Raw genomic sequence first — 27,374 nt, 5'->3', positions numbered from 1 at the left:
GCCTCTGCTTATCAAGAAGTCGTTGGGGCCCCTCCATGCCTCCCACCCCACTGATATTCATTTTCCTCACCTCAGCCCGAGAGGATCCCTGATACGCCCTGTGAATCTTCACCAGAGAGCATGCCCTTCGGCCTTTCATCAGAGAGCGTGCCTTTTGGCCTCTCAGAAGACAGCAAGACTCTTGACCCTTCTGAAGAGACTTTGCCTTCGGGCCTTTTAGCCAAGAATGTGCCATGGCACCAGCCAGCACAGAGTGAGAAGGAATGCAGCGGTTTTGGGCCAGTGGAGGCAAAACCATCCGCGGATCATGCTGAGCCCCTTCTCCTCCGATTCTGAATGCAGCCAGCCCAGGCCTTCTGTAGTAGCTGTTCTTCTTGGAGAAGCTCCCTTTGTGTTTGCAGAGCTGTCTTGGCTCTATTTGAAATTGCCTAGGGGAAGATTTTTGCTTAAATCCTTGTTTGCACCTTTCTGTGTTTGCTTAGCTCTTTCTGGAAGGAAGGAAAGAAGGAATGATAATAGTTCATTGAGAAATATGGGATTTTGTGTGCTTTGCCCTGTCCTTAATTGATAAAATAGCTTGAATTATAGGGGGAAAGATCAACAGTGAAGGTTGGAGACAAGTTTAATCCTTGACTTCACCAGTCAAATATGGTTTCCTATAGCCTGCTAAAAAGCGTGTTTGTGGAATGGATTCTCACAAATGATAAGACAGGAATCCCCTTCTTTCATCCCATGCAATATAAGCACAATCAAATTACAGTTTCTAACTGTGCTTTACCTTACTGTTTCATAAGTTTGGGAGTTAATTTGTTTTTTGTGGGAACAGGGAATGTCATTTCAGATTTCAAAGGCAAGAGAATCAAAGAAAGGTCTGAGAGTTCCCTTGTACACATAATCATGATGGAATTTTCCACAACATTGCTTTTTTCTGTAGTCATTTAATGTTAAATGTCTCATAGTAACGGTACTGATGATGATAGCATTGTTATCCTAAAACAGAAGGCCCCAGTTAACTGAGGTCAAAAGAGCCTATTTTGAATAGGAATGTGTGCCTTCAGCATGCATCCATAGTACATGGGATTTTTAGCAGTGCATTACCATGGTCACTCATTGTGCAGACAATGATTTGGCTGACAGATCGAGGTGCTCCTGCAAGCTAATCACATTTGGTCTGAAAGCTGCACTACCTGCATCTTTTTGACACCACTATATTTACACATTATCATACTTCTCAGCTTTCTCTGAGTTGCCCATTACAACCAGGGTTGTTTTATCTTCTGGTAAGGGACACCTCAAGACATTGGGCTCCTGGAAACAGAGCTACCAGTAGCATTGTTCCACCAAATCAAGCTGAAGCAGATAGTCCCAAAAGTGTAATCCTTGAAAGCAGAAAAATACAAAATAAGTGAATAACCTGCAACTTGGTGGGCTTTGGTAACACTCAAAATGAATTACTATAGGTATTTACTTTTGTCTAATAGGACTGGTTCTGCACTGACCCACCAAACACATTCCTAGCCTTTGTGAAGGTGCTGTTTCCCTCCACCACTGGTCTAGTACTTACCTTGGTATCCCTTGATAGTTCTTTATTAAACCTATTCTAAAAATGAGACTCTTGAGAAAGTAGTGTTGGTTTTTAGCAATTTACTGTAGAATGGAGGTATGGAACTACAGTCCTCATATAATTTACTGAACTTTTGGGTGCTGATGTGCCAAAGACCTGAAAGGCCAAAGACTTACCTCATCTTTTCATAACCTCTGGATATTCCATATACAGGAAAAGTTAGACATGCAAAGCACCAAAGAAAACTGAAGGGTTCACACAAGATCAGGTACAACTCTAAGCAAGCAGCAAGTAGATATGACACTTTATTTCCTTGGGAATAGTGCATGGAAAGGGATAGAAGATGGGATGCTCTGTTGCTTCATGTCTGCTTTTGGTCTTGTAACAGAAACAACTTGCAGTTGGTCAGATGGCAATGATGTAGAGATGGTGGCAGATTGCTGTGTACAATGTGGCATTGTGTTGAGCTCTGGAGCTTCATTTTGAATCATCTTAGCTTTCATGCAGTCAAGCTTCTACTGGCACAGGGTACTATTTGGCAAAAATTCATTCAACACAAAGGTTGTGCCAAGCATGCAAGAGGTCAAGTAAACAGAAATGAACTCCCCTAATTTTTTTCCATGTTGGTAGGAATAAAGATATCATAAATAATTCCACAGATAACTGTTGCTGATTTTTTTTGCCTAATTGCATATTTCTTCTCTCTTATCTTGTCCCTCCCTTCCTCCCAAAAACTAATTTTTAGCAAGCAGATAGAAATACAGCTTTCAGGTTACCGTTCTACCATGGTCATACTAGCTGGATTTTCTAGGAATTATAGTCCAAAAAGTAACATTTCTATGCGCTGGATAAAATGTGTCATCTGTGGGGAGCAAGTTGTATCTTGTATATGAAAGAATAATGGGTATTTGAACTTGCGGCAGACATTTCAATGAGTTTTAGGAGTAACTTTGAATCACAAAAGAGATTATGCGAATGTATAAGAGACATCTCTGAAAGATTCCCCACCCCACTACAGAAATAGTTTGGCTTAAGTCTTAAAACCTTGAAATACAGTAAATGGCTGCTTATCTGACAGATTAGCCACCACGAGCTGCCCAAAAGCAGAAATTTGATAAGCGAGGGACCCAAAGAAAAAGGTCTAACTTTCCCCAGAAAAGTAGGGAATCAATGTCACACACAGAGAGAGAAATCCTCTCCTTGAATCAAAGAAGTGGTATTTTCCTTTCTCCAGTCCCCCATTTCATGCTCCTTCTAGTTACAGACTGACTACTCTCACTTTGCAGGAGACTTCTCTCTCCTTCTCCAGGCAAGCGAGAGAAGTGAACAGAAAAGGGGCGGAAGTTATGGGTCATAAATGAAAGAAGTAAATTGTTGATGGCTTATACCTAAAGTATTGGATAAGGGGGAAGGTTGCTGTCCTTTAAGGTTTTAGACTTAAACCAAACTATTTGTGGTGTGGGGCGAGGAAGGGGATGGGGTAGGGGAAGCCGTAGGAGGGAGGGTGGCTGATATGCAAGCCACTGCTGCCAGTTTTCCATCCAACATGATTCTCCTCCTCCTTTTCACTGACTCATTCTATCTGTCCTATCCCTTTTCACATCCAAGTGAGTAGATGAGCAGGGGAACTTTATGTTCGGGCCAAGGATTCCTGGTGAAAAAAATGTGACCTAATCAAATAGAAGGTTTATTCTTATGTTATTTATCTTAGCCTCTCTTTTGCCTCGCCTCTTTCTGTTATCTCCCCTCCTACAGAATTTTTTTTTTTACACTCCTTAGGACAGTGGCTTATCCTTTTGGTTAGATTGATCCAGAAAGTGTTGAGCGGTTCCTGATGTTGTAACAACAAGCCCAGCGCCAATAAAAATAATACACAAAGGTTTTCTGTGGATGCTTTTGAACAGGAGAACATTTTAGTACATTGTACCCTTTTAATTGTTGTAAAAATTGAAAACAATTACTGTATATACTAAACAATTTCAAGATATAGCAAAACTTATAGAATTGACCTCATAATAGGGTCAGCTTGTTAGCCAAAGATACATTTTGGACAGGATAGCTTGAAGTCCCTTACCTTTAATTCATTTGTAGATTTTGTGAATGTTAGAATGCAATGATAAAGGTGTTTTTATTCTCAGTGGCAGCATATCAACAACATAGTCTATTCAGTAGACTCTGTTGTGACACGAATGAGCCTAACTTCTGTCATGGCCTTGTATTTCTCCCAGTCTTCTTTTTCACAACTCTGAGGAGGAACACAGAAACTTTCCATTCTTTCTGTCTAGTTCAAGTAATACAATATTTAAAAACTACTGCAATATCAGATTTTGTGATGTTCCACAAAGGATTGGCATACTATTACTCTGATAGCTGTGACAGATAAACAGATGAAAAGTCATCAACTGAGGCTTGTCTCATTGTGGGTGATCTAGTAATGGGGATATGATGGTTCCATTAAATTTCCTTTTATCCACCACGAACCGTTAAAAGTTTAGGAACTATGTTGGGGATTGTATTTTAGCTTTGGGTGGGGAGCCTTTAGTGCAGGGGTTCCCAACCTGTGCTCCAAAAAGCCTTTAGGGCTCCACATGCACTTCCCAGGGGCTCTGTGGCCAATCCAGGAAAATAAAATAAACAAAAATTGAATAAAATTAAAGAATAAGAAACAAGAAGCAGAATCAAAATAAGAAAACTAGAAATTACACCCATCAAAGGTTCATCAGAGGTTTCGTCAGGAGATTTTGTCAGTTTCATCAGAATTTCATCAAAGTTTCATCAGAGTTTTTTTTTTTTTGGAATTTTGCCAAATTAGCTAATGACAAAAAAGATAATTAAGCAATGCATTCCAGTATTGGTTTATCAGAAGAGCTTTTGGCTTATTTATTATTTATTTACTATATTTATAAACGGCCCATCTCAGCCCAAAGAGCAACTCGGAGCAGCTAAAGAAACCATTTCTGGATCTGCACGCCACCTCAATCATTTTTGCAAAATGCAACGGAAGTAGGGCAGTAGGGGAAAGGCTACCCTCAATAACAATGGAAATACAAAGAAAGTTACTTCAGAATGGGATTCATAGAACCAAATTATGGTCAGCCTCTCTGTGTGATTTGTGGAAAAGCGTTAACCAACTGTTCCATGTTTCCTTTTAAACTGCGGTGCCATTTCGAGGGAAAGCACCCCATTTTGAAAGATAAATCATCTGGTTTTTTTTCAAGAGGAATGGCAGCTAAGTTTTGGCTTCACAGAAAACTATGACAGCACTTGTTAAACCCAATGATGAGAAAGTACTGGAAGCTTCCTACCTAATAAGTTACCTTGTAGCTCGAGCTTTTGAAGCTCATACCATTGCAGGGACTCTTATTAAACCTTGTACAATCAATATTGCCAGGTGTGTGCTTGATGAAAAAGCTGCTGAGTTTGTGTCAAACATTCCTTTGTCAAACAAACTGTTGCTAGTTGAATCTGTGATATGGCTGATGACATGAAAGAGACACCTATCAGTTGCATCAGGTGTACCAAATTTGCACTACAAATTGCTGAATCTACTGACATCATCTGGTTGGTAGTCTTAGTGGTATTTGTTCATTATGTTGACTTTCAAAGCTATCAGGAAGAGCTTCTTCTTTGCAGACCATTACCAGCCAACACTTCAGGTGATGAAATTTTTAATCTTTTGGATGAATTCTTCTTGTCAAATGAAACAGTGTGAAAACTGCAGATATATGCACCGATGGTTCAAAGGCAATGATTGGTCACAGTGCTTGAGTCATTGTTAAGATTTAAAATAAGGCAAAGAAATATACCAACAACCATTTCATTTTTCATAGACATGCAGTGGCCCAGTGGTGCAATGGGTTAGACAGGTCAACACGTCAGCAGTTCGAATCTGGGAAAGAGCGGGTTGAGTTCCCTCTGTCAGCTCCAGCTCCCCACGTGGGGACATGAGAGATGCCTCCCACAAGGATGGTAAAACACCAAAACATCTTGGCATCCCCTGAGCAATGTCCTTGCAGATGGCTAATTCTTTCACACTAGAAGCAACTTGCAGTTTCTCAAGTTGCTCCTGACACGAAAAAAATGAGGCCCTAAAAACAATAAACTATATTAATTTCTAACCTCTTAAAAGCAGGCTCTTCAAACTAATGTGTGAAGATCTGAGAAGCCACCAGAAGTCAATCCTGCTTCAAACTGAAGTATGTGGTGGTCTTGAAAAGCATTGATATACGTTTGATGGAATGACGTGCAGAGGTAGCAACAATTTAAATGGACCATAACACACTATTAGTGATGGTTTTATATGATGAAGACTAGGTGTGCAAACTGGTGAACTTGGCCAACATTTTTAGCAAAATGAATGAAATTAATCATATCATTGCAAAGAAAAACTGCCACAATTTTTGATGCAAACACTCAAGTGTGTTCTTTTAAGAGGAAACTATTGGTTGGAATGCACGGAAAAGGAAGATATTAATTGCTTCCCTCTTACACAAAGTCTCTTAAATTAAAATAACATCAAGATTCAATAAAAATAGATACAAATATTAAAGTGCATCTTGAAACTTTGAAATACTTGAACATTATTTTCCAACAGCTCAAGAGAAGATGCTTGGTGACTTTAAAATGTGTACTGAATGCGTTCAGTGTAAACAAAAAACCACACAATTTAAAATCAGCAGAATATGAAGTCCACATAGATTTGATATCTCACAGATAACTAAAAATAAAACTTTATTTGTATTCCACCCTATCTCCAGCATAACAATGGCAAACATTCAATGCCTACATAAAACTCACAATAATAACATAAAATCCCAGAAAAACCCCACATATAAAAGTAACATTAATAGCATTTCAAAACCAAGGTCTACCTGAGTTGTGGCTGCATTTACAAAATGAATTCAAAATCTTGTCAGAGAAAGCAAAATTAGCATTACTGCCTTTCTAAGCTACATATCTCTGTGAAGTGGGATTCTCTGCCTATATAGGTCCAAAACAAAATACAGAAGCTGCTTTAATGCAGAACCAGACATTCACCTGCAATTATCAGTTGTACCTAAAATAAGAAAATTGTGCAAATGAAATGCAACCACAGGTGTTTCATTAAATGTTTATACGTTTATTTATTTATTTTGTGTCAAAAGCATTGCATAAAATAGTTTATCTAAAGCTGATAAAATAAAGGGATCACAACCTGCTAGATAGTTTTAGACCAAAAACGGGCAACAGCAACTGAATTGTCTGTAGCTTTGAACAATTCTTCCTCTGTGCATGAGGCAGGGCATTGTGGACATACAGATGCTGAGTTGTTTGTTCTGCTCCACAATCGCACAAGGTGTTTATACATTATTTTATGCTTTCTCTTAATGTAGGCCTACTGTTACATTACAGTGCACTCTAGTTCTGTTGTAACTCAACAGTTTTTGAACTTTGGAATAATTTTTATATATGGCCAAGTTTTGACACTATCACGTACATTCAGGCATGTAGCCGGGGGGGGGGGGGGGCTGAGGGGCTTCAGCCCCCCCCCCCCCCCGAAATTCTCATGGTGGTTCGCGAAAAGGCCTTACTGGTGCATTATTTAAACTGTTATGTTTATTCATATCATGATCTGATCACCATACTCAATATATCCCATGTGCATGGGGGTATTGGGGTAATGATACAAAAGGTTTGCTAGGGTAGACCCTCTTTCACTCAGACTCAGCCCCCCCCCAAAACTCAGCCCCCCCGAACCCCCTCCCTGAAAAAAAATCAGCCCCCCCCTCCCTGAAAAAAAATCAGCCCCCCCCCCCCCCCGAATCGAAATCCTGGCTACGGGTCTGCGTACATTGCTGGTAGTTGAGAATAAATTGAGATATTATGGTAAATTTCAAACTTTAAAAAATACAATTTCATTGCATGAGCATTGCACATTTGTTTAGATATCTCTTTACTTTACATTTCCTTACTGTCTATCCCCTCTTCCGAGTCCCCCCATAACAATATCTCAAAACACCATTAACTTGTAAGACATAAGGTAGTCCTAAGGGACTCTGCCATAGAAATAGGTTTTTAAAAGGGCTCTGTGAATCAAAAATGTTAGGAACCACTGCTTTAGTCGATCAATACATCCTGCATTCCACTTGATGAAAGAATAAACAGTCACCTATACTGTTTCTGGCCAGGTCAATTTTTTAAACATTTGGTTGGCCTCAGGCTACATTCACTGCTGTACAATGAATTCCTCATATGTCTCCTCTCAGATGTATGCCTCCTCGGGTTTGGAATTCTTACCACCCTAACCACACCCGATCTGGGAGAGGAATGCAGATTTAAAAAGCTGCTGTTCGGAAGCAACCTTGTTATTTTCCTGGCTGGGTACAGAAGGCCCCCCTCCTGGCCTGTTTGCTTCAAATTCCTGTTCTCTTAGCCTCTCCTTTCCAGTTGCCCCACCTAGAAGCAAGGCAAAGAGACAAAGGAAGACTTTGAAAGGAATGCCTTGCTAGGATTAAACAAGATGCATGCTTGTTTCCTATGGAGGCCAGGGAGAGCCATATATTCCAGTTCTGCTTTGAACTGGAATATATGGCAGTGTGGACTCAGATCAACCAGTTGAAAGCAGATATTGTGGGACTTTCTGTCTTGATATTCTAGGCCAGTGTTTCTCAACCTGGGGGTCTAGAAACCTGTGTGGGTCGCGAGGGGGTGTCAGTGGGGTTGCCAAAGACCATCAGAAAACACAGTATATTTATTATGTTGGTCATGTGGGTTCTGTGTGCCAAGTTTGCACCAATTCCATCATTGGTGAGGTTCAGAATGCTCTTTGATTGTAGGTGAACATAAATGCCAGCAACTGCAACTCCCAAATGTTAAGGTCTATTTCCTCAAACTCCACCAATGTTCACATTTGGTCATATTGAGTATTCGTGCCAAGTTTGGTCCAGATCCATCAAGGTTTGAGTCCACCATGCTCTCCGGATGTAGGTGAACTATAACTCCAAAACACAAGGCCAATGCTCACCAAACCCTTCCAATATTTTCTTTTGGTTATGGGAGTTCTGTGTGCTAAGTTTGGTTCAATTCCATGGTTAGTGGAGTTTGGAATGCTCAGAATGTTCAGAACTATAAATCTTAAATGACAAAATCAACCCCCCCCCCCCCCCCGCTCACCAGTATTCAAATTTGGGTGTATTGGGTATTTGTGCCAAATTTGGTCCAGTGAATGAAAATACATCCTGCATATCAGATATTTACATTACTATTCATAAGAGTAGCAAAATTACAGTTATGAAGTAGCAACAAAAATAGTTTTATAGTTGGGGGTTACCACAACATGAGGAACTGTATTAAGGGGATGCGGCATTAGGAAGGTTGAGAACCAATGTTCTATGTTATATGGCTATGTGGAAGAGCCCTCAATGGTGAGGATGCTGTGAGTTGCAGTCCAGCAATATCTGGAGGATCACACATTCCCACCCTCCTTCTGTAAGGCATATATCTGCTGCTTCCAAATCAGAATTTGGAAAAATTTGCTGTTTGGATTATGACTCCAGAGACGCCAGTGACTGTATTGTCCTGGAGGATTCTTGGAGTCATAATCTAATCTGAAAAAGGAATGTTACAGACACAGTTTTATTTTGAGCTTGGATAGTGTTTAAATGGCTTTTCTTATGGACAAGATCTGAATACATTTCTTTTAAGAACTATTGTCAAACTCAGGCTAGAGGAGTGTTTGGCCTTTTAGGAATTTGCTTTTGACTCTGAAAATAATGTGTGTTTGTTGCTCTGTCAAACATGTATTGAATAAAAAGATATAAACTGATAATCATCTATATTGGTGGGATTCCTTCCATGTGAACCCCCAAATAGGAAAAATTAAAAAAACTTACATTGATGCTACTCAGGAAAAAAATGTAGTTTAGTTCCACAGGCTGGTGCTTTTCACTACCATTACACAGGCTGAGTGAAGGAAGATAGATGCTTTTGAATTGTGGTGTTGGAGGAAAGTTCTGAGAGTGCCTTGCACCACGAGAAGATCCAACCATTCCATACTTCAGGAAATAATGCCTGACTGCTCACTGGAGGAAAGATATTAGAGGCAAAGATGAAGTACTTTGGCCACATAATGAGAAGAAAGGAAAGCTTAGAGAAGACAATGATGCTGGGGAAAATGGAAGGAAAAAGGAAGAGGGGCTGACCAAGGGCAAGATAGATGGATGGTATCCTTGAAGTGGCTGGCTTGACTTTGAAGGAGCTGGGGGTGGTGACGGTCGACAGGGAGTCTGGCGTGGGCTGGTTCATGAGGTCACGAAGAGTTGGAAGCGACTGAACGAATGAACAACACACATGCTACGTTTTGTAACTGGAAAAATTAGCCTTTTGTGGAGAAGGAATGTAGATTATACATTTTACAGAATGCCTTTATTCCTTGGACCCTCTCAGAAGCACATCTGTTGCTCTTGCAGTTGAAATATGAAATGCAATTGCATGAGAATCACAGGCACCTGTTGTTATATTTCCTGTGGCAATGTGCACAACTTTTTAAAAATAATTTTCAAATAATGTTGAGTCATCAAATGAGTCTTAATGAAGTTACTTCACTAAGAATAAAATTCTATGCCCTCCAAGACAGGATTACATTTCTCTGCACATTGCAAGAGTAAACAGGATTATGATTGTATCTGTGCTTGGATATAAGTCCCCTAGTTCTGAAACTGCAGTCCTAAAGCATACTCCAGTATTATGAAGTAAGGGCTATATAAGAAATCACACAGCAGAAGTAAAAGACTTCTCGTGTTCTTCTTTTAATTAAAAAAAAACTCAAAGGAGCCTGCAATCATAAAGGAACGGAGCAGAGTGCATAACATAGTCCCTACAGAATCACCGACTCCAAACTGTCTTTGCACTCAGATTAGAAAGATATGGGACCTGTGCATTTTTCTCTAAGGATAAGGGGAGATAATAATGGAAGAAGAGTGGGAAGCATATCTTCTCATGCCAACTTTTCACTCCTCTTTTGGAGTTTCCATGCTGTCCCATTCCAATTTTTCCTTTTTTTAAAAAATGAAGATTTTTCCATTAAATACATGGAATTGTTTAATACCTTGTACATTGGACTGTACAGTTGGAAGTGCTTACACCGATTAAAAGATTTTATTGTTGTTGGCCCTCTGTATCCAGAGATTCAACCATCCACTGTTCAAAAATCTTTTTTAAACATCCAAAAAGCAAATTTTGATTTTGACACAAGGTTCATCATTTTACTACACTATTATATACAATGGGATTCTACCATTCACGGAATTTGAAAATGATAGGGGTCCTGGTACCAAACTTCAGGGTTCACTGTATTTGCTCTCAACCAAGGGCTCACTGTATTTGCTCTCAACTTGACATCGACTTACAGAGACCCTCTGAATAAGAGACCCTCAAGAACTCTAAACACCAGCTGCCCTGCTCATATTTTACAAACTCAGGGCTGTGGCTTCCTAAATTGAATCAGTCCACTTATAGTTTGGACCCCATCTTTGCTTACTGCCTAGCAGTTTGAAAACATGCAAATGTGAGTAGATCAATAGGTACTGCCTCAGCGGGAAGGTAAATGGTGCTCCATGCAGTCATGCCAGCAGCATGGCCTTGGAGGTGTCTACGGACAATGCAGGTTCTTTGGCTGAGAAATTGAGAAGAGGACCACCCCTTAGAACTGAAAGGGGAAGCCTGTACCTTTATCTGTGTTTTTTTGTCTCTAAGCATTGAATGTTTGCCTTTGTATTTGTATATGCTGGAATTCGCCCTGAGTCCCCTCAGGTAGACAGGGTGCAATACAAATAAATTAATAATAATAATAATAATAATAAGTGTCAAAATGAGACCTACTTTTCAGCCCAAGGAGACAGCCACCCTAGATGGCAGATGCTAAGTGGGTAAGCTAATTCGATCCTGCCCTTTGCCTAAGCTTTCATGACAAGAAGAAAATCGTCTTGGGACTGTATGTAAAAAGATCTTGTAGCACCTTTGAAACTGAGAGAAAGAAGTTGGTAACATAAACGACTTAAACTTTAGTCTACTGCACAAGATGCAGCTGAGCTTTATACAAAGGCAGAAACAGACATAATATATTAGAAAGACATATGGTATTATCCGTTGTGGTGCAAGACCAGCTTTTAGGTTGCATTGACAAGAATGCATGTCCACACTCTCTTCCGGACCTCAGCTCACAGCATCCCCTAGACCAGGCCCTTTCGGAGAGGAGGATGATCCAAATGTACTGCTTCCAAGCTGCAAGCTTTCTTCTCCTTGAATTTCTTTGAGAGCATCCCAATCCCTGCATATTTCCAATTTCCTATTCCTGCAACTCCCAGCAATCCTCCAGATAGATAGATTAGATAGAGATAGGTAGGTAGGTAGATTGATCAGGAGGACTCCTGGGAGTTGCAGTCCAAGAATAGGTAGAGAAGGAAGAAAGGAGAGAAATGGGAAGGGAAAGAAAAGGTGGGGGAGGGATGGAATGGAAGAAGAAGAGAAGGAAGGAAGTAGAGAAAGAAAGAAAGAAAGAAAGAAAGAAAGAAAGAAAGAAAGAAAAATGGGAAGGAAGGAAGGAAGGAAGCAAACAGGGATGGATGGAAGGAAGGAAGGAAGGAAGGAAGGAAGGAAGGAAGGATGGAGAGAAAGAGGGAGGAAAGGTTGGCCATAGCAACGCGTGGCGGGTGCAGCTAGTACAAACGAAAATGAGAGAGGGACAATCTGTGGCATTTAAGATGCCTGGGACAAAACACCCCTTCCCTTCTCTTCCATATACAAAAGATAATTGGACTGGCAGTTGAATATTTAACCGTTTCTCCTGGCACACATGAAAGCACTGGGCTAATTCAGAGAAGGTCCAGGACATGCCATGTGGCACGTGACTTTATGTCATGTAATATGACATACAGGGAGCACACAACTCCCATGTTACATCAGCTCCACTGGCTGCCTGTTTGCTACCGGGCACAATTCAAAGTGCTGGCTTTAGCCTATAATGACCTAAACAGCTCCGGCCCAGTTTACCTGACCGAATGCATCTCCCTTTATGAACCACCATGAAGACTAAGATCTTCTGGGGAAGCCCTGCTCTCGGTCCCGCCACCGTCACAGGAGTGTTTGGCAGGGACGAGAAACAGCAGGGCCTTCTCAGTGATTACCGCCCCCCCTCCCCCTGCAATGAAACTCCCTTCCTGGCAATATTAGATCAGCCCCCTCCCTCCTGTCATTCAGAAGGATGGTGAAGACCTGGCTGTGGGACCAAGCCTTTGGGGCAGTGCAATGAGGCAAGAATAGAATGGTGTCCTCAGATGGTTTTTAAGCAACTGATTTTAAAGTAGATATAAGTGATTTTAATGTTTGTGTATATTTATGGTTTTATGTTCCAGCATTGAATGTTTGCCATATATATGTTATGTTCCGCTCCGAGTCCCCTGCGGGCTGAGAAGAGCAGAATATAAATGTTTCAAATGAATAAATAATATGGCATTTGCTTCCCCATGTCATCTGCCTGAGGCCATTGCTTCCTTCTGGGTCATTGTAGGGCTGGTCCTAACATGCAACAGAGACATACATTCATTAGTCTAGATAAACACTTACTTATTTGGTTCCTCAATCATGTCCTTGCCCTTCCCCTGAAGCCTGCACTGGACTGATAGTCCTGTTGTTTTGTGCTTCTTCATTCCCTATGCTTAAAACCATCCCCAGTTTCATAATCCCAGGCCCCACCAGCCTGGAAACATCACTTGTCTTTGTGTCTTGTTGGCCTTTTATACATGAAGGGAAGTGTTTATATGTGTTGTAGCAACCAGGCAGTTTGAGTATGCCTATAAAGACTGCTGGGTCAGTGACTCACTGCTCAGGAACGTGGACTTGGATGGAGAACACATGGAGATTGAAGGGGAGGGGAGGTAGAAAGAGAAGCAGAAAGAGAAGCTGTGCTGCCAAGCTGACAGGTTGGGATGGGGAGCAGCAGCAAACACAGTGCAAAGAGACCTTTCTACTTTGTCTTCTGCAGTGCCATGAAAGGTGTGCCCTGCTTTTCCAAGATTTGGACAACTATGTTTGAGGGTCATTCTGGAATCAAGATTTGTATTTCTCCCAACAATTTGGAGGACTTAAAACTTGCTTTCTTTTAAAATAATAAAAATATACTAACAAGGATTGTGGGGTGATAGAGCTTGTGAAGATATCTAGATCATCTGCTTATCATGTATGTTGCAAACAGGGCAGGTGAGATGCGACCTACGTGCAGCCAACTGGCAGTTTGGAACTTGCCTCTCCTTGCACAAATGTTGTAAAGCCAAAAAAGGGCTGATAAGAATCAGAGCTCTCCGGATATGGCTGGCTTCCAGGTACAGCTATGCCATTCTGGACAGAGGGGCAGCTTTTGTTCGGACATCATTGTGCAGTTTCCCAGGGAAGGAAGTGATTCCTGGTGTTGCTGGTCCAGCAGCGGCTGGAGTTGCTCTGAGAGGCAAGGAATCACCCTCGCAGGTGTTGTTGTGTAGAGAATTACAGGCGGGGTGGGGGATATCCTGATTCCTAACAACCGTCCTCTTCCCCAAGAGACCATTTGCAAGTTTGTCCCAAATCTGCAAACATTATTACTAAAGCAGATGTTGGCCTAATATATGGGCTCTGGAAAATGGCAGAGCAGCCAGTTTTCTCGTAAACAGCAGGAGATGTAGGGTTGGTTAGAAAAGAGACTTTCTTCAACTGCTGTAGATTGCAAAAATGATTACAGCATATCAGGCAACAATGGCTTTAAAATTAATGTCTGGGTCTTAATGATTATACAATAAACTCTTATTTTATGTAACATTATAACAAAATGTGAAAGCACTGCACTCTCATCCCATGCCCTTGTTCCTGAGCTAAAAATTGCACTATCCCATTCTCTTGTCTTGTTTACAGTCTGGCCATGTCTCATGATAGTTGTCACCATAAGTTATTGGGCATTGTTCTGAATTTTAAGTGGTTTAAGTGCTATATGGTTTACTTTATCATATTGTAAAAGTTAAAGGCTTCCCCTCAACATTAAGTCTAGTCGTGTCCAACTTGGGGGGGGGGGGGGCTCATCTCAATTTCTAAGCTGAAGAGCCAGCATTGTCCGTAGACACCTCTAAGGTCATTTGGCCTGCATGACTGCTTGGAGCGCTGTTACCTCATGATCTACTCACATTTGCATGTTTTCGAACTGCTAGGTTGGCAGAAGCTGCGTCTAACAGCGGGAGCTCACCCTGCTCCCTGGATTCGCCAACCTTTCGATCAGCAAGTTCAGCAGCTCATTGGTTTAACACATGACACTGTGTATTTATTTTATCATCTGTTTTAGGCATGTTGTGCCATATGTAAGCCGCCCCGTCCCTTCGGGGAGATGGAGGTGGGATACAAGAATAAAGTTATTATTGTTATTTTACTGACACAAAAACAGTACAACACAGCAAACAAGATCTGTATGCTGGATTTCATATCACGAAATCACAAGTCAAACACTTCCCGGGCATTTAGAACTGTGTGATGTATATACGAATGATGCATGCAGATCCAAGTTAGGTGGCCTTTTGCAGTTGACAGATCGTGATTTTGTCAATGTTTATTGTTTTCAAATGCCAGCTGAGATCTTTTGGTACGGCACGCAGTGTGCCAATGACCACTGGGACCACCCGTACTGGTTTATGCCAGAGCCTTTGCAGTTCGATTTTGAGGTCCTGATAACGGCTGAGATTTCCTGTTGTTTTTTCTCAATGCAAACGTCACCTGATATGGTGACACCAATTATCCAAACTTTTTTGTTTTCCACAATTGTGACATCTGGTATAATGTGTTCCAAAACTTTGTCAGTCTGGATTCGAAAGTCCCACAGTATTTTTGTGTGTTCATTTTTCACTACCTTTGCAGGTTTATGATCCCACTCATTCTTTACTACTGGCAGGTGGTACTTGTGACGCAATTTCCAAAAAATCATTTGGGCCACATAGTTGTGCCTCTGTTTGTAATCCTTCTGTGCAATTTTCTTGCAGCAGCTGAAGATATGATCAATGGTTTCATCAGCTTCCTTGCACAGTTTGCATTTTGGGTCATCAACATTTGTTCTGATGGCTTGCTCCTGGGTTGCAAGAATCAGGCCTTCTGTCTCCTTCTTCAGTGTCCCATTCGTGAGCCATAACCAGGTCTTCTTCTTATCAACTTTTCCTTCAGTTTTGTCAAGGAACTGCCCATGCAATGCTTTATTGTGCTAGCTGTCAGCTCTGGTTTGTAGTGTAGTTTTCTTGTACTGGTTCTTTGTCTGCTGTGCTTTGAGAAGTTTCCGATTATTGACTTCAATCAAAGCAGGTTCTTCTCTTTCCTTTACATATGCCAATGCATTTTTTTTCCTTTGACTGCTTGTTTTACTTGTAAAAGTCCTCTTCCACCAGACCTTCTAGGCAGATATAGCCGGTCAACAACAACAACTAAAACATGACACATTCATGTTTTAAGACATTCCTTTGGGACAGTTGAAAAACTACTGCATGACTATAAAACAGTAAAACCCCAGCCTCCCTCCTCCAAGTTTTTAATTTTTTTAATTGTTAACAAACTTTAATTCCAGTCTTTGTACCCCAGAGGGCTGTGTGTGTGTGTAAAAGAGGGCACACACATAAACTAAGGTCCTGAAATGGTTGAATTCTACTGCTATTATTACATGCATGTATGGTCCAGTTGCATATTTGTAAAAAAACAAGTATTAGCATAGCAGAAAGTTTTTTGTGTGCTCTTCCAACTGTTTTTGGTCTGCAAATCCTGTAATCTACAGTGGATTATTCCACCTCCATCCCCATGGAAGTAAGCATGGTTGAAAGCTGCAAAGGAAAGAGGACTGGAGCCACGGGGTTGTAGGGAAGCGTCACCAGGCAAAGGAATGCTTATGCTTCCCTCCACTAATCTCTTGCATTTCTACAACACAGTTGAGTCACCAACACATTTTTGGGAAGCAGGCACCTACTCTTCATAAAATAAAGCTCTGCCTCAAATGAGAACCACATCCATAAAATAAAGTTGATTTGTATCAAAGAGAGATGATTTTCTGTTTTCCCACATTTTTCTATTTATAACTCATAAGAACTTTCAAATGCTGGAATTAGGTTTCTGAGCAAGACCATAAATTGTAATTTTTTTAAAAAAAATCTAATATACTAATTCATGATTTTTGCCATTTCAGTAATCACATTATGTGAATTCTTGGTGACCCAATAATGAAGTAACCAGTCCACAACATCTAACTGGGACTTCAAAACAGACAACAGGATGGAAATTTAATTTGTTCAGGAATGCTCTTTGCAAAATCATAGACCTTGGGCATTTTTGGAAGCGGCAATCCATAAAAAGTATTTTTCCCCCAGCTTTGAGTAAAAGAAAAAAAGTTTAAATGTGGACTTTTGAAGCATAGACAGGTGCTTTAGATTGTTCGGATTTCCGCAAATTATAAATTAGTTGCTTAAATCAAGATGGAGTATCATGTTCTATAATCTTTCTTCCTTCTGTGTTTCATTCCAGCTTCCCTAAATCTCTGGCTGTGACTTTCCTAACTATTTCCACGCCTTCCTCAGGCCTCTCCTTTCAAACAGTACAACACTCAGAGCCATAAAGCTGTCTGTCTTTCAAATCTAGTCCCAGTATGCTGTATGGCAGTGGCTATTTCCAGCCTGTTCCAGGAATGCCAAGCGGGGTTGCACACTATGTGCTGCTTGGGTGAAAACCTATCTCATCCTGGTTCAGATCTGCCCTCCCGTCACCCACACAAGTCGACCTGCATGCTTTTCTTTCGCACGCAGCCACACTACCATCCTTGGCTCCGAGGTCTGTGCGGAGGGAAACAAGGCATTGAATTATCAGAGAAAAGAACTTGGCTCACTTCTGACCTGAGATGTATACTAGTGTCCAGACTGTACCACTTCAAAGTGCAGACAAGACTATCACGTGATATGCATTAATTAATAGACTATATTTATATTTAACCTTTCCTCTAGTGCAGTGGTTCTTTCCTAATGCCATGACCCCTTAATACAGTTCCTCATGTTGTGGTGGCCCCCAACCATAAAATTATTTTCGTTGTTACTACATATACTACATAACTGTCATTTTGCTATTGTTATGAATCATAATGTATACATCTGATATGCAGGATGTAGTTTCATTCACTGGACTAAATTTGGCAGAAATACCCAATACACCCAAATTTGAATACTGGTGAGCGGGGGGGGGGGGGGGGGGGTTGATTTTGTCATTTGGGAGTTGTAGTTGCTGGGACTTATTGTTAACTTACAATCAAAGAGCATTCTGAACTCCACCAACGATGGAATTGAACCAAATTTGGCACACAGAACTCCCATGACCAACAGGAAATACTGGAAGAATTTGGTGGGCATTGACCTTAAGTTTTAGAGTTGTAGTTCACCTATATCCAGAGAGCACTGGAATCAACAATGATTGATCTGGACCAAACTTGGCGCAGATACTCAAAATGCCCAAATGTGAACACTTGGTGGAGTTTGGGTAAAATAGACCTTGACATTTGGGAGTTGCAGTTGCTTGGATTTATAGTTCATCTACAATCAAAGAGTAGGCCTGGGTAACAACGCAAAAATTTGTTTCTAAAATCGATTTGTAATTGGGGTGTTTTTTTGTTTCGATATTTAAAATAATTACAAAATTTTCCAAAAAAAAGGTTCGGTATTTACGAAATTTCGTAAATATTTACAAAACATTTTGTAAAGATGGCGCCCTTTTTTTTTTCAATATTTTTAAAATATTTTTTGAATTTAATTTAATTTAGTAGAATAGGGAGGAGAAATTATTATTGAGGGAAGGCAGGCACTCACTCTGGCGGGCCCTCTCGCTCGCCGCTCGCTCGCCGCTCGCTCGCCCTCTCACTCGCCCTCTCGTTCGCCGCTCTATCTTAATGCTTCTGTACTAAACCGCCTGGATTGGCTAGCTGTGCTCTGTGTTGTGGTTTCCTCCTCCTCCTCTCTTGCACATCTCTCTCTCTCTCTCTCTCTGGGTGCCGATTCTGACCATTACCTTCCAAGCGGGGGGGGGGGGGGCTCTCCAGAGCTCCGTTACATGGAGGAGGCCTATTGTGCGCGAGACACAGAGGCAAAAGCAGCAACAGCATCCCCGCCCCTTCCCCATTTCGGAGTGGACCAAACCATCTCGAGAGAAAGCAGGGGAAGCGAGAGGCAAGGCGGCCAGGCAGAAAGACAACCCAGCCGGGCCGCCACTCAGAGCCCAAGCCCTTGCGCCTAGCTCCCAAGGGCTCTCCAGGGGACGCGATGCTACAAGTCTGGCAAACTGACTCAGCCCTCTCACTCGCCCTCTCGCTCGCCGCTCGCCCTCTCGCTCGCCCTCTCGCTTGCTCAGCCGGCGCCGAGAGAGGAGAGCTCCCAGCAAGCCAGGCGGCCATCTTACGTATTTCCGAAATGGACGGAAATACAAAAATTTTTGGCGCCTGCCGTTTCGATATTTAAAAACACTTCCAGGTTTAAAAATAAGTTTTGTAATCGTTTCGTAATTCAAAAAATAACGAATTTTTTAACGAATTACGAATTAACGAAACGAATTGCCCAGCCCTATCAAAGAGCACTGTAAATGTCACCAATGATAAAATTGGGCCAAACTTCCCACACAGAACCCCCATGACTAACAGAAAATACTATGTTTTCTGATGGTCTTTTGTGACCCCTCTGAAACCCCCTCACACACACACACCCCCAGGAGTCCTGACCCCCAGGTTGAGAAACGCTGCTCTAGTGAGTGATGCTTTCTCAAATACTCTGTTATTTGTCTCCAGGAAATAAAGAGAGAGAGAGAGAGATAGTTTTGTAGCACTATGCAAATGCTTTGTTGGTTTGGGTATGTTGAAGAGAAATATGGAACACTGACAAATATGTGACAGGTAATGCTATAGCCAGATTTTTTCAGTCTCACTGGCATTTGTCCAGTCAAATGCTTTTCAGGGCCTGTTCCCTTGGGTGAGTGCCATAACAAGGTATATGCACAAGGGGGCACTCCTAGCTATTCAGTATTTCTGAATGCACATGCCGCAACTGCTTTAAAGCCACTGCATTGCACTCCAAGCCACTCCTGTAATGGGAAAGGGGGTGGATATGAGCGAGAGAGCTTTTCATGATGAGTTCTTATCCATGTAGCTTTTTATAACCGTTTCATTTATTTTCTCCAAATCCTGGCAACTGCACAATCCAATTTCATTAGATCAGGTCTGTCCAATGTGGCTTAACACTCCAATATAGCACACTGGCCTGGAACTGAAGTGAGTAGGACATTATGAAAATGAAGTCTTTTGCTGTTCACAACTCATGGGACCAGTACCCGCAGTTTCACCTCCAACAACATATCTCTTCTCTATGAATTTTCTTGATCATCTTGGAAATTCTTTGGTGTGCCTTTCCATGAAGTTCCAATGTATGCATTCATCATGTCAAAAGCAAATTGAGGATACATTAATAATGCACTTAAAAACACAAAGTTTAAAACTTGGCATTATACTAGATTTCCTTTGACCAGAAGCTGGCCACTTGGAGCACCTATGGTGCCACTGTGAGAAGGTTATGTATGTGGCAGGGCTCAAGTTGGATTGTAGTAAGTGGTCCTGGTTTGTTCTTCTCCACACTTGTATGTCGTGGACTTCACTTTGTATCCTCATTTCCAAAGATTGGTCTTCATCTTGTGGTGCCAGAGTGCAGTCTATTCAGCGCCTTACAAGTTGCCCAGTCTTCCGTGTACCCAGAAGGGAGTTTCTCATCTGATATCAGCTATGGATTGAGGTTCCGGGTTTTAGCTGTCACTTTTGGACTCTTGCTTGCTGAAGTGTTTTGCGAGTATCTCTGTGGATTTTAGGAAACTGTTTCTTGATTTAAGATGTTGGCATGCTGCCTGACATCCAAACAGAGGATGGGCTGGAGATGTCAATGCTTTGGTCCTTTCATTACTGGCTGCTACTTCCCAATGGATGTCAGGTGGTGCAGTACCAGCTAAACAGTACAATTTCTTCAATGGTGTAGGGCGTAGATATCCTGTGATAATGTGGCATGTCTCTATCCATGGTTTAAACATGGTGAGATGTATTCCACACTGGGCATGCATATTCAGCAGCAGGGTAGCAAAGCACAAGGGCAGATGTCTTCACTATGTGTGGTTGTGATCTTCAGGTTCCAATAAAGCTGCCCTGGAGCACCTAACAAATTCCTAGATGGGATAGCTCTTTAAGACTTTTCCAGGGTGACTCTAGAATTTGCAGTGGAAATTTCAATAGGGTTCACTATCATCCATGGATTTTATGGGTATGGGGGTCATATGTATATCTGGAAAATAAAAAATGAAAATAAAAAACCAGTGGTGCAGTGGGACCACACTACAGTTTGACTTCATGAGGTATATGTGATATAGACCTCTTTCTCAAATTATGAGTTAAGAGAGTGAAATAATATTCCCAAAATGTTCATTATAAAAGAAATAGGGGAAGAAATAGGGATTGTGTTAACTTCCCTGAATAGCACCACAGATAATAAGCCAGAAAATAGAGTGATAATTGCATGAGACATATTCTATGCTGCATTAAAACAAGAACAGCAATTATATTGTAGCCAACATGAAAACAGTTTTGTTTGGAAAATGTGGTAAATGCTCCACATGGAAGTATACCCCTAGTGGCAGATCATTATTTAGATAAACCCATGATAATGTGCCTAAGAATTTACCAATCAAAACATGGTAAAAGGAAGAATTTTGAGAACCTGGTTCACTGTAGTAATAGCAATTTTTTAAAACAAACAACAACATAGAAGCCCAGTTAGTGTCAATGTTGCCATCATCCTGTCATCACATCAAAATATGCCTATTCACTAAAGATTATACTCAGACCATAAAATGTGCATATTTTAAATCATTTTAAACTATTTTGAACAGTTTTAATCTGTTTTCAAATCAATGCTTCTTGGCCAGATATGCTTAAGGAATGGTATAGCATTAAGGGTCTCACTGTTTCAATCTTGTGTCTTTCAGGATGAAGTGAAACTGCCAACCAAACTAAGCATTAGTAAGTCTTTGAAAGAGATGGAAAAAGAAGGAGCAGGTGAAGAGTTGCCAGCAGGCGAAGAACACCCAGAAGAGGAACATATTGAACTCTCTTCAGATGAAGAAGTAGAGGTAGAAGAGATTATCGAGGAATCACGGGCAGAACGCATCAAGCGGAGTGGCATGAGAAAGGTGGATGACTTCAAAAAGGCATTCTCCAAAGATAAGATGGAGAAGACCAAGCTGAAGACCAGAGAGAACTTGGAGAAGACCAAGCTGAAGACCAGAGAGAACCTGGAGAAGACCAAGCAGAATCTGGAGAAGACCCGGCACAACTTAGAGAAGAGGATGAACAAGCTGGGCACCAAAATTGTCACTACTGAACGCAGGGAGAAGATGAAGACTTCTCGGGAGAAGCTGAGGAAGTCCTTCACACCAGACCATGTGGTCTATGCACGCTCCAAGACGGCTGTCTACAAAGTACCACCTTTCACTTTCCATGTCAAGAAGATCCGGGAAGGAGAGGTAGAAGTGAAGGCCACTGAGATGGTAGAAGTTGGTGGGGATGAAACAGAGAATGCTGATCTTCTGAGGGGTGAAAGCCCTGAGATGAGCACACTCCTGCAAATTACAGAAGAGGCAGACACCATGCTGGCAGACAAAAGTGACAGTGAGTGAGGCACACAGCAGCAGAAGAATGTCAAGAGCTGAACATGTAATCTTTCACGTTTCCTCTTTTTGGCCTCACATGGGCACATGCATACACATACACAAATACATACATACACAGACACACAAAATATCTTTCTATAGATAAATCTTACAACCCTCTTCCCGCAATATAGTACCAAGGCGCATTTTTGTATATTTCTGTTTCATCATACCAAACATGGGACTTCATAGCAATCCATCAAACACCATTCCTGCTACTGAACGCTTGCTTTGCCAGCTTGCTGTGGCAAATCCCCACCCCATTCCTCACCTGAGGATGCTATCGACAACGCAATCTATTTGTATATCCAAGGGGCATGCTGCCTCTTGCCTGTTTCTCCTTGGTGTCAAGAATGCTTCCTGGGGACCAGAAAGCAGTTTGGACAGACTGAAGGAAGAACAAAACCATGGAAACAAAGGAAGAAAAATTGGCTAAGTTGCTGAAATGAGAGGGACAGAACTGGGAAATAGTTGTGCGGAAAGAGGATGTGATGTCATATGATACTGCAAGACAGCATGTCGGTGCAATTTCCAAGAGATCATTTGGATGCAGTCATGCTGGATAAGCCTTGTGTTAATGCACACAGAAGGCCAAAAGCTGCCACTCTGTACCTGAAGGAAAGGGAGAAGAGACATCTAAGTGGAGTGCCCTCAAAGCTATGCATGCTCTTAGCTGAACCTCTTTGTGAGCTTCATTGTAATGTGATTCTCATTGCTGCAGTGTGTATTGCTCACAGGGAGGGTGACGAGGGTGCAAAGGGCTGTTGTGCAAGTGCATTAAGCTGAGAAAGAGTGAGAGGTGTCACAAAAACAGAGAGGGCTAAGATAGCATTTTGAGTGCAAGTAATAAAATTTTATCAAGGAGGAACAAAGGAGAAAACTCTTGTCCAATCCATGGGGCTTGTCTGGACTGGATCCTGAGCACTACAGCACTGTTGTATACAGTAATGCTTAGGGTCCAGATCATACTCTGCATTCCTGTTCACCTGCTATAATGACTTTGAATAGCCAAATTATTTTGTGCTTTCTAGTAGGGTAACACTTGGACCCCTTTAGCAGCAGTGTTTGCTAAATACGCTACTTAGGAAAAGAAGTAGGAGCTGAAGGGGCTATTGTGCAGAAGTTCACAGACAAAAAACAGCTTCGTTGCGGAGAAGCATCAATGCATTCTCAACAGCCACTCTCTACTACATACTTATACAGCTACCTCTTTTTATTTCCAATTCCTGGGTTAATTCCAATGTGAATTTTTCCAAGCATACCAAAGAGTTCTCCTTCCCTAGTGTTGGATGCATGCAACTGTCCTCCTCTGCATAGTGTAACAGAACATCCCCCTCCTTCAGAATTTGGAAATGTTATTTTGATGGACTATAACTCTAGGAATCTTGCAGTCATGATGATCATTGAGCACTGTAGCCTAAATAAAGTTTTCCTAGGTCTGCCCTCTTCCCACAATCATCTGCTGGGATTCCTTCAGGCTCCTCTCGCAGGCTCGGCCATTCCATGCCTTCCACTTCCTCTACCAAAGCCAGTACAAGGGCTGCCTTTTCTAGCAACTGGGTGTGGCTGAGCTACTGTCAATCCAGTGGGGAGATGCGTGTCTATGTGTGCATATTCAGGAGTGTTCTTACTTGACCAAGAAGTATGCAAGTAAATAGTATGCAAGGGGCTGTCCCCACCACACTAGACTTTTCCTGCAAGCTTTTCTATTCTTATTATAGATCTTAAGTTACGGAAGAACAGAAAGCTCCCAGTAAACAAGATATACTAGGCCAGTAAGGCCATGCCGCATGGGGAGAGTAAGTGTGCCCGAGTTTGGGGGTGTGGAATGTGCCAAGCAGCTGCATTGTTCCTTTTATAAGACTGCATCCTGGTGAGCAGCATGACTAATAAACTTTCTTTTCTAAAAGAACAGGCGTGAAGCGTTTTGAAGAGAAGCATCACGAAGGCTACTTGGTCAGATGTAGTTTAGGGACACTTGGGGGCCAAACCATTATGTTTTACTGCCTGAGATAGATAACTCAAGCCTAAGGTCAAAGTGCAGAGTATCCAGAGCCAGCAAAGTTATTTTGGGCTACAAGGCTCACATTCTAACAAGCGACTTTTCCCCATCACTGGTGATAAAGAAAAATGAAATAAAATGCTATAATAGTAAGCTAATGAAATAACAGTTTCCTGCCCTTTTGTGACACTTGAGAGGTGCTGCTTGAGATGGACATCTCACTATTCCTAAAGGTAGGCCCAACTGTATGCATATGAATGAAGAAATAATTGTCTATTTAATCATTCCTCCATCACCCAGCAATGGAAATTTTGCTCAGCAAACCAAACTCTCTCAATTTTTACAACCTAGAGCAGGCATGGGCAAACTCCGTTTCTCCAGGTGTTTTGGACTTCAACTCCCAGAAATCCCAGCTAGTTTACCAGCTGTTAGGAATTGTGGAAGTTGAAGTCCAAAACAACTGGAGGCTGAAGTTTGCCCATGCCTGACCTAGAGAAAGAAGACCACCATCAATAGGAAGAAGCAGGTGCCTCTACATAGTAGAAGCGTGTACTGAACAAAAGGTTATTTCTGTCTCCTCGTGAAGTTCCTGTTTGTGCACCTTCTCTGGACAGAATAACAAGCAGGTTTAGGTCCAGAGCAAGCAAGCACATAAAGTTAGCAACTTTTACCATGCCTGCTGGTCAGAGGTGGCCCTAGGTAATTTTCAACGGTAAGCAATTTTGGCGCCCCCCCCCCCCCCCAAACAATCACTGATATATATTTTCTGTTCATCATGGGAGTTCTGTGTGCCATATTTGGTTCAATTCCATCATTGGTGGAGTTCAGAATGCTCTTTGATTGTAGGTGAACTATATATCACAATAACTACAACTTGCATATGTCAAGGTCTATTTTCCCACAAGAGCACCTCAAGAGCGCCCCTGGGCAAAATCAACTATACTGCAAATGCTTACTTTGCGTAATGGGTTGAGCTGCCCCTACTGCTGGTAAAAGTTGCATTGGGCTGAATGGAGAGGAAGGCTGGATTCATTGAGCACAGGTCCCATCAACATCACACAGACAGCAAAAATAAGCAGGCGGGAGAAAAAGTACTGGTACTGGTACTTTTGCTCCATTTTTACAAGGCTAAGGAGGAAGGGTATGAAGGTGAGAGGTGAGTAAGAAGGACTATCCAGAAGTGGAGGGATCCAAAGGTTTCCCTTCCTTTGTAGCTTCTATTGCAGCCCAGAAGAAGTACAAAAGGTGCTCTTTTATTGTTTGGTAGCATCTCCAGTACAACTATCAGAATCTTTTCCCGCATTATAAACTGCTGTTAAACATGCCTTTTAAAAAAAGTATACTTTGATCCTCAAGCCGTCAGCTTAGATCTCACAGCCAAAATATAAAAGTGTGGATTCCATTTGTTCCTCGAGGTGGCAGTAGCTCCCCTCTACAAATAGCATTAAAATGAAACAGGGAGGGACATGAATGGTTTGGGATTATTATTGTAGTTTACCCAGACCTGTAATTATTTTTTTTCCCCAGGCGGGCCACATTGTAACAGAACTGGAGAATGGTCAGACAATACCTTATGGTGTATGCTACAGTAACTACAGATTATGTTGTCATATATGACACTTTTTCACACTCTCATTGATTCAAAAGTTTCATAGCTTGAAGGAGTATGTATTGCTTCTTATGGAGCTCACATTCGTCTAAGGACCTTGAGTTACACACAGTCCTACATTCAGCCATGTTTATGGTAATTTTGGTTAGCACTAACCCAAATAAACCTTAATTAGAGTCGTCTAAGGATCAAAACATTGAGGACTGTTCAGGACATACTAAGTGAGAGTAGAGAAAGAAACTTAGAGGAGGAAGACGTGGCTGCTAGAAAGCAAAAATACGTTGTGTTGCATATTCTGCTTGACAGTGTCCACCCTGATTTTTAATTCCAAATATATCAGGGGCCTTTCAAAATTCATACTACTATACAAATGACAAAAAAATGCAATAACGATCTACCAAAATGGAAAATCAATGGAAAGATGTACAGGAATAGCATGGATTTAAAAGCTGGGAAACAAACAAATTACCTTTTCTATTTTTGTCTCTGAGAATAAAATGACAATTTACATCATATTCCCAAGTAATTTGTCTACCATTTGCTGACACTGGGAGGAACCATGATGGTGAAGCTGCAAAGGTATTAGAACATGCCCCTCTCATCCAAATACTTCCTTCCCTCCAAAAAATATTCATTTAGTCCTCTTATTTCTAGAATTGCAGAAACTTACATTTATTTAAGTAGTTAGAAATACAGTTAAGTACCCAAAGTAAAGGAATCAAATTGTCAAGAGAACATGGAAAGCAAATACAACAAAACTCTACCTGTCAACGATAGAAATTTGGAAATGAAAAGAGAATTTCACATTAGTTGTCATGTCAAATAACAAGATTTTATCAGTCAATATGGGCAAAGAGCAGGGATACAAAGTGATGGAGAGGATGAAGACACTGAAGCTAGACTAGAAGGAACTGCCTTCTACCAAGTCACATCAATAATCCACCTAGTTTGCAATCGGAGGTAGACAACCTGCATTATGTTGTTGGATTGTAACCCTCATCAGTCCTAAAAAGCATGAGCAATAGTGAGGTTTCGTGGATGCTATAGTAATGTGACAGTTGGAAGGTGACAAGTTACTAGGTGTGGATTTCTACCTCCCTTATAGGGCTGTTGTGCGAATGAAGTCAAGTATAGGGGAATAAAGATCAAGATATTTGATTTTGGTATTCATGTTGTTTTGCCTCATTGTGCCTTTTGTCTCAAATCAGCTACCTGAGGTCGCCCAAATACTCCCTCTCGCTTAATGCACTCACCTCTCAGAAAATCGCCAGTGGCTAATTTATTTCTTTATTTATTTCAAACATTTGTACCCCATTTGTCTCAACCCCTGAGGGGAGACTCAGGGCGGCTTACACCGTCAACAATTCGATGCCAACACACAACATAGCAATAGAACACAATTAAGTATA

At 41.4% G+C, this 27,374-nt stretch overlaps 1 protein-coding gene across 1 annotated transcript in view; it reads left to right on the top strand.

Moving 5' to 3' along the window:
• CAVIN1 (caveolae associated protein 1) overlaps nt 1–27,131 on the top strand; it is a 42,529-nt gene extending 15,398 nt beyond the window's left edge. The window contains exon 2 of the mRNA XM_060780969.2: nt 21,632–27,131. Within this exon, the coding sequence (XP_060636952.1) occupies nt 21,632–22,321 (690 nt within the window). The 3' untranslated portion in view covers nt 22,322–27,131. The remainder of the gene's footprint in view (nt 1–21,631) is intronic.
• The last annotated feature ends 243 nt before the right edge of the window (nt 27,132–27,374 follow it).

Source organism: Anolis sagrei, chromosome 6 (assembly GCF_037176765.1).
Source record: "Anolis sagrei isolate rAnoSag1 chromosome 6, rAnoSag1.mat, whole genome shotgun sequence".
Taxonomy (NCBI): Eukaryota; Metazoa; Chordata; class Lepidosauria; order Squamata; family Dactyloidae; genus Anolis; species Anolis sagrei.
This window is presented reverse-complemented; position numbering and strand designations above follow the sequence as displayed.